At 37.4% G+C, this 8,405-nt stretch overlaps 1 protein-coding gene across 1 annotated transcript; it reads left to right on the top strand.

Moving 5' to 3' along the window:
* Positions 1–614: 614 nt before the first annotated feature.
* SPINK1 (serine peptidase inhibitor Kazal type 1) lies at positions 615–8,057 on the top strand. Its single transcript, XM_008987388.5, has 4 exons — positions 615–766; positions 3,025–3,056; positions 4,526–4,632; positions 7,935–8,057. Exons 1-4 carry the CDS (start codon positions 712–714, stop codon positions 7,978–7,980), a joined length of 240 nt encoding a protein of 79 aa, XP_008985636.1. The 5' UTR covers positions 615–711; the 3' UTR covers positions 7,981–8,057.
* The last annotated feature ends 348 nt before the right edge of the window (positions 8,058–8,405 follow it).

Below are 8,405 nucleotides of genomic sequence, written 5' to 3'. Positions count from 1 at the left end.
CATGGTAGACACCCAGCACACAGTCTCCAATGAAAGAGTAACCCTTTGAGTTAGATGTTATTATTATTTCAGTTTCCAGATGAATACCCAGAAGCACAGCAAAAGTGGCCCCAACAAGCACCCTCTAGCTCCAGAATACACACTTTATGGAACTGAGTCCTCTCTCTCTCTTGCTCTCTCTCTCATCTGCCACTCCATCAGCTACTTTAGGCTTTGTGAATGGGTGATGTAAAAATAGAGAAAAGAGAAAAAAGAATAAGAAAGGAAGAGTGGAGGAAAGGAAGAAAGAATGGAGAGGGACTTTCAGCTATCTATACCTGCTCATGTATCCAGAACTACAGAGTAGAAGGGATCTTTGAGTTCACCTTAAAGGTGAGAAAACGAGCTTAAGAATGGAGTGGCATTCCCACAAACATAGAGGGAGTTAGGGATTAAACTAACCACCAGAACCATTTTTCTGACAAAATATTTGTCTTGCATTTTTCAGGCCCCCCTGGGTCCTTTGACCTTTCTTACACAGGTGACATTCCCAGAACCTGGAGGCCAGGCTACAGCACAAAGTCAATCAATAACCAGGGAGATCTGTGATATAGTCTGGCAGGTGGGGCCTTGCTGCCATCTGCCATACGACCCTTCCATTCCCAGGCTTCTGAGGAGACGTGGCAAGTGCAGTGCAGTTTTCAACTGACCTCTGGACGCAGAATTTGAGCCATGAAGGTAACAGGCATCTGTCTTCTCAGTGCTTTGGTCCTGTTGAGTCTATCTGGTAAGTGTTTTTGCGTATTTTTCAAATTTGAATAAAACCTTTCTGAGCTGTTGCTTTGTGGAGCACACTGTCTTCTGGATTTTTTATGTAGTCTGGTCTTCGAGAGATCTATTGGACCGGATAAGATGAAATAAGATCAACAGATAGGAATTATTTTTTAAAAGGGATTTTTTAACCTACTATAAGGAAAACAAGTCTCCTAGTAAGAACTGCCCAGAGATAAAGTGGTTGTTCTCTAGTGATGTGGCTGACCCTTTGGAGGAATGTGGTAGAGACAAAAGGGTAAAAATATTTTAAGTGTACTTCTAATTCTTTAATGTGTAAGGCAGAATTACAAATTTTAAACTCTCATGGAATTGCATTAAACAGATAAAACAGCTTCCGGTTCTTCAGTATAAAAGGCATAATTTGACTGATTTAAAAATTTCTTTTTGTATTGTATAGGTTTCAGTGTACTGGAATCATGTATAGTTTGTCAGATTTATCCCTGAATAGCTAATATATGTGATATAAAGGAAATTTTTTATTTTTAATTTCTGGTATTTCTTTATCAGTATCTCGAACTACAACTGTGTTTTGTGTATTTACATTATGTACTACAGGGCTGCTAAATTCACTAATTCTAAAATTTTGGTTTTTTTTGTAGATTCCTTAGGACTTTCTTGAAATGTAAATTATGTTGACTACAAATAAAGTTACATGTTTTACTTTAAAAAATTATTTTTGACCAGCAGAGTGTTTTGACCAGCAGGAAACATTCTGCTTGAATAGATGGTGCACATATACCCCCAACCGCAACTTGACAATGTTGACAGACAACTCTGAACCCAGAGAGTTAAGATCAGTTTCCTTTTTATCACTAGAATTTATTAACATTTTCAACTTCACTTCTGATGTAGCGAAGGATCCTACAGAGAGGATCAAATCAGCACTTTGCTAAGAAAAGGAAGAACGTCGTTTGTTGTATTAGCTGAATATTTATGGTAGCAGTTAGTGTTCCCTTTTCCCCTGCTCGTGCATGTTAATTAATACAAACAGATGCCTCTGATGAGCACCTGCTCATCAGCTTTTAGACTCAACTAGATTCTAAAAGCCAGTGGGCCCCCAACAACTAGTTCTGACTATCCCATGGGAATCTTCACCAAGATCATAGATGCCTCACTAATTCATTACGTTTAGATACAAAGAACTATCTCCTTACCCAGATCACCTTAAAGATTGTCGATATTAAAATTAAATTTTACCAATATTTCCTCATTTGGATGCTATCACATTAGTTCCCCTTCCCTTCCATGAACTCATCCACAGTTATCATTCCCTACATGTTGTCAGCAAAACTTACGTTATTTTCTGGGGAATGCAGATGAGCTATTTTGACTGCCTGTAAACTCTACAAATGTGAGTTGGACCCATAGTCCATATGATACAACTGTTGGAAATAGCTCTTTGGGAACTTACAGTGAGTTGGCAAAAGAATTCTATTTTTTTTAACATTACTTACAAAAGAGGATTTAAATGTAATTGAAAAAGCTAATTTTGCCTCAGAAGACCTGGTTACTGCTTGTGATAACTGTTTCACAGCTAATTATAAAAACTCTCCATACTTACAGGCAATGAGAAACAGTCCTATTTGATGATTATAAACTCTTACTAGAGTAGAATGCAAAGACTTCCAACACTGGAAAATGCCCAGTGCCTTTAAGTGCCTAAGAGAAAACCAGTGTGTGTGGACTACAGTGTTCAAGGAAGATCATGCCCAGGGTGCGGCCAACCTGAGAGATGCCGGCACCCACAGTAATTGTAAAACTTGAACATTATCTCACCCATCTTGTGTTAGGAGGTTTAAACAGAATAAACCTCCTATCTCGTAAACTGAGATAAAAATTATACTTCATTAGTTCCGAGATGAAAGATCTAGTAACTGGTTTTGTGAATGTTAGTGAGCATTCAAAAGTTAATTTGCTCAGTGCCTGATACATTTCCAGCAGTAAGTACATAATTTCTATTTTCAAGGAAATTGATCAAGTTTCTAAAACACCAAATCGAGATACTTTGGTCATAATCAATATTTTACTTAATTCTTTTAAGGTTTTGTCAGGCAAGGGGTGCAGAACACTTTTGGAAGATTATAGAATATAGAAAGGGTAAAGAGCCCAGTAAAGCAGCACAGTCTAGAATGAAAGCAGAGAATTCTGACAAAGAATACATCTGACTTCTCTCATTTAGGAGCCAACTTAACAGATCTGATCTATTTCTAGGTAACACCGGAGCTGAACCCGAGGGAAGAAAGGTAAAGAGAAATCTGTAACTTCTTATTTCTCAGGCTGAAACAGTTTGATCCAATAAAAATGCAGCCTGCCTGTCACCTTTCAGTTTAGCTTGAAGTTAACAGTAGATGAATGCCAGGGAGGGTTAACCAGTGAAATGCAAACGGTAATAGTAGTTCCACCCCGCAGGCTTATATTGAAGGACAATTTCACTGATGCATAACCAAGTGCTATATAGTCCTACAGTGCTTACTGTGACAGGGTTTTTTTTATATAGACTAGTGATAGCCGTAGGCAAGTATTTGGGGTGGAAGCCTTCTCAAGCTTGCTTCAAGTAGCTCTTCTTCTTTACAGCCAGTTTGACCATATTGGCACGCAGCTCTCCCAATCACCTAGGTGCAGCTCTAATTTTAAAGAACAGCAGAAAATAATAAACTAGGTTATCCTTCTAGAAAAATATTCTAATTCTAACCTTTTCAATTGTTTTTTGCTTAAAATGTAATTTCAGTAAATTTGGAAACCAGAGGAAAAAGTGTGCCTCTTCTCAGAACATTTCTATCTAGTGGGAGACAGCTGATAGACCAAACGTTCATGAATGAATATATTATTACATTTGTGATAAGTGTCATGAAAAAGTTCTGCTGCCATTATGAACTAAGCCTAGTTAGAGAGATCAGGAAGGGTGCTCCTAAGTAAGTGAAGGGTCATTTTGAGCCAAAATAAAAATAAAAACAAAATGAGTGTTAGCAAAACGTAAGTGGTGGGGAGATGTAGTAGAATGAAGTAGTGAAGAGCTAAAGGTCAGAAACTCTAATGTCTAGGTTTGGATTCTGAACCTAGGAATTCCTTTGCTGCATGGCCTTGGCTGATTTTACTGTTTTGTGCCTCATTATCTTCACCTGGTGAAGAATATAATACTTAGTTCACAGGATAGTTAGGAGGTTTAAACAGAATAATACACAAAGGCACTAGGACAATGTTTAGGGCAATGACAAACAGTCCTATTTAATGATTATAAACTCTTACTAGAGTAGAATGTAAAGACTTCCAACACTGGAAGATGCCCAGTGCCTTTAAGTGCCTAAGAGAAGACCAGTGTGTGTGGACTACAGTGTTCAAGGAAGAACATGCCCCAGGGTGCGGCCAACCTGAGAGATGCCGGCACCCACAGTAATTGTAAAACTTGAACATGATCTCACCCATCTTGTGTAAACTCACAACAGCACTCTGAGATAGTGATTTCGCAGAAGAACTGACTGAGTTTCAGAAGGGCCAAAGGACTTTGTAATGTCACACAGCTTAGAAACAGCAGAGGCATGACTTAAAACAAGGTTTTCTGTCTTCAGATCTTAGGTTATTTCTCTTATCACACACATTATCATTCTCCCAATCACAGTCGTGCCCCAGAGAAATTAAAACCATTTCAGAGATTCTGCTATAAACTCAAGAATGGAGAATGATGGGAAATGATTCTGTTTAATTCAATTTTTAGCCCAACTGTTACAATACAGTTAATGGATGCACCAAGATATTCAACCCTGTCTGTGGGACTAATGGAGTTACTTACGGCAATGAATGCATGTTATGTCTTGAAAATCAGTGAGTACAAACTTGATTTTCTTTTAAACTATATATTTTAAGTTAGTTATCTTCAAATATACTGACAATATGAATCCCACCCTGAGAGAAGCAAAATATTTACTTTTTTCAAAAACAGTTATCTGTTTTTCTCCTTTTTATATGTTTAGTATTATAATATTATTTTTTAAAAGCCACTTGTGTGATAAAAGCCTACTTTTTTTATTACAGCAAAATAGTCAATAGCTTGGATTTTTATAAATCATATATACATAAAATACCTTTAATTAAAAAAATTAATGGTTGCAGTGGTTGTGTTTTTTAAAGCCCTCAGTTATGTAAATATAAATTATATCGATTAGATAACCAAAAATGTATTTTTACTTATGGATATGAAAGACAGCTTCAATAAAGCTTTATTTTCTCAGTGTCCATAAGTAGGCAATGGGATACAGAGAAACAGATTCGACACAGATTTCCTATTTCACTCAGCAAATGAACCCTTAGTATGTGTCAAGCATTGTGCTAATATTCTGTGTCTTACTTGTGCTTATGACTAAGAAAACGTCATAAGCACATACAGGATGGCTTCTTATAACTTGGGGCGAATGCCAGAAGACTTGGTGTAAATAAAGTGCAACAGGAGTGAAGCAGAAATATAGTTTTCATTATTGAAAGGGGTCAAGAAAGGATCCATGAAAATAATAAATGCCCACTGGTCATGGTGGTTCACACTTGTAATCCCAGCATTTTGGGAGGTTGAGAAGGGAGGATCACTTGAGGTCAGAAGTTTGAGACCAGCTTGGTCAACATGGAGTAACCCCTATCTCTACTAAAAGAACAAAAATTAGCTGGGTGTGGTGGTGGGCACCTGTAATCCGAGCTACTCAAGAGGCTGAGGCAGAGAATCACTTGAACCAGGGAAGCGGAGATGGCGGTGAGCCAAGATCGTGCCACTGCTCTACAGCTTGGGTGACAAGAGAGTGACTCCATTTCAAAAAAAAAATAGAATGCTATTTAAATAGAGCTCTGAATTTTGGCAGTATCAAAAAAGCATGCTGGGTTAAATAAAGGTGTGGAATGAACAAAACAAATATAAGGGATTCCACGAGTAACTAGTTTTTCTGGGATTGACTTGATGTTAAAGATTTTGACTCAGGCTCAAATGACTGTGTAAATTTCCATTATATTCCACTGCATAAATTTCCTTTCCTATAATGCAAACCTTCTTCTTGGGCTGTTTTAAACCATTTCAGAAAATTCTCAGAGTTCAGCAAGTATTGTGGAAATAGGTCCCAAGGATGAGAGGGTTAATATTCTGAAGTTTTAGACCAAAAAAATCAGGTATTCTACTTTGTAGTGAATGTGTTTCCATAATCAAGACTTGTAAAAGGAACTCGAAGCCACTTGTTAGTTTTCTCATGTCCCATGTTCCTGACATTAAGGTCAAACATCATATTTCCATCCAATGGGAGGAGGAAGTAAGAGAACAGTAGCTTTGAGACTTGGGAAATTTCCAAGTGCCACTCAGCATTTAGAGTGAAACATTAGAAAACTATGAGTAGCGGGCTGGACACCCTATCTGCTTAGTCTCTGAAACCGACAAGGTTCTGCTTACTCTTTTTGTTTGTTCAAAATTTGTACACTAGAAAACATCACCTCTCTTCCTATATTTTCAGATAAGAAAATTTAGGTCTAGAGACAAAAAGTTGCTTTCTCAAAAACAACGTATTTCCTAATGTATGACATTGTCTTTTATTTCTGTTGATTTAAAGTCCCAAACTTATTACATAGTAAATAAAGCCAGACGCTGACCCTAGTTTGAAACAAGTAGATAATACCAAACAAGGGCTTGCAAATCAGTCTTCTTGGTCATTAAATGCTTGGCAAATATATTTAATAAAGACTTTTTCTCATCCTTCTATATCTTCGTAGGGAATCTGACTGGTAAATTCTTTTCCATAAACCAGCACTTCTGATAGAACCTTCTGTAATGATGGAAATGTTCTATGTTTCTGCTGTCTAATACATAGCCACTAGCCACGAAACAGTGGCCTTAGGTGGTTAACACTAACGTAAATGTGGCTAGTACAACTGCTAAACTGAATATTTAATATTACCTAAACTAATTTAAATTTAAATAACTATATGTCAATAGTGAATATATGAAATCAGAGTTAAAAGCATAGCACTTTTTTGTTGTTTACTCTGTTTGGGTGTGTGTGCTTATGTATGCGAACTGATTTGGAAGTCAGTATTATGAGCAGTTAATGATTGTGGGACAAGAAAGCATTGAAAACTTAAAATAAGTTTGACTGGCCATGGTGGCTCATGCTTGTAATTTCAGCACTTTGGAAGACCCAGGCTGGCAAATCACTTGAGGTCAGGAGTTTGAGACTAGCCTGGCCAACATGGTAAAACCTGATCTCTACTAAAAATACAAAAATTAGCTGGGTGTGGTGGTGTGCACATGTAATCCCAGCTACCTGGAAGGCTAAGGCAGGAGAATCACTTGAATTAGGGAGGCGGAGGCTTCAGTAAGCCAGGATCGCACATTGTACTCCAGCCCGGGGAACAGAGCAAGACTTTGTCAAAAAAAAAAAAGGGGGGGGAGTTAACAAGGTCCAGATAAATGCCTGTATAAAAGTATATGGAAGTCAGATGTCCTCCAGTAATAGAGAGTTAGAATTTTTGTAAGCCAGTATATTCAAAGAAAAAGTGGTTAGAAAACTTAAAGACCTGGAAACAGTCTTCTAAGGAACAATTATAAAATTTAGAGATACTAGCTTAGAGAAGAGAAAACTGGTTTGGAATGGTAGTATGGGACAAACAGAGAGGTTTCATCTGGAGGGGAGGATGTTTAGATCTGGCAAGAATGATGTAGAATAAAGACATGATTTACTTTTGCAAGACCTCACAGATATGAATCGCCAGAGCTCTAAGATGAAACATCAATCAATTAGGAGGTTCAACAACAGCCCAGGCATCAGCTTAGATAGAAACCTGGTGGTGAAGGCAGAGGCATAAGGAGCAAAAATGCAACAATTGATTTGAGGTTAATTTCACTGTAACATGCCACTAGATATGTAAAAACTGTAAGGACAGATATTTTTCCTTTCCGTATCCTTAGTGTATATAAGAGTAATCAATAAATATTTGATGAATTAATGAGTAAGTGAATGGATAAATGAATGAAAGATAGATACAAGATTATACATCTCAAACCTCTCTACTTTAAATGAAGCTTTTTTCCCCACTGTTTTTCTTCTTTTTTGTCAGTAAAGCTTAAGCTGATTTTTTTTTTTTTTAAATCTCTACTGCAGGAGGCGCCAGGTTCCTGTCTACATTAAAAAATCTGGAGTTTGCTGAGAACAAAGGTTTTGAAATCTCATTAGGTCACTGCAAGGCCTGGCGGGCCTGATTGTTAAATAAATGCATCTAAATAACCCCTGTCGTTTCCATTTACTTTTTCTTCAAAGGTATGTTTGATTATACCAGGGTCAGGGGGTGTGGGCAAGACTCGGAATAGACCAAGTTTTAAAAATGCCAGCAATCCTGTCATTTCAGACAGGGTTTCCCTCATAATTCCTTTTCCTCCCTCATCTTTCTCACATCCTAAAGTCACTGTCTCAGAAAAATGTGATTGCAGATAATAAATGGTAAAGCGCAGATGATCATGAACACAAGTAATTCTGTAGAGGACTGGACTACTGTTTTAAGGAACAATTGGAAAATACCCAGTCCAGAAACATCACAGTTTCCTAACTGAAATAACTCCTTAAGGTTTCCTTGGG

Source organism: Callithrix jacchus, chromosome 2 (assembly GCF_049354715.1).
Source record: "Callithrix jacchus isolate 240 chromosome 2, calJac240_pri, whole genome shotgun sequence".
In the NCBI taxonomy this organism is placed as follows: Eukaryota; Metazoa; Chordata; class Mammalia; order Primates; family Cebidae; genus Callithrix; species Callithrix jacchus.
This window is presented reverse-complemented; position numbering and strand designations above follow the sequence as displayed.

Bases quoted from the DNA above. Each gene is read 5' to 3' on its own strand.
- SPINK1 (XM_008987388.5), top strand. From the start codon at position 712: ATGAAGGTAACAGGCATCTGTCTTCTCAGTGCTTTGGTCCTGTTGAGT. The intron at 767-3,024 runs GTAAGTGTTTTT...ATCTATTTCTAG, and splicing joins GGTCCTGTTGAGTCTATCTG to GTAACACCGGAGCTGAACCC. The intron at 4,633-7,934 runs GTGAGTACAAAC...TCTCTACTGCAG, and splicing joins ATGTTATGTCTTGAAAATCA to GAGGCGCCAGGTTCCTGTCT.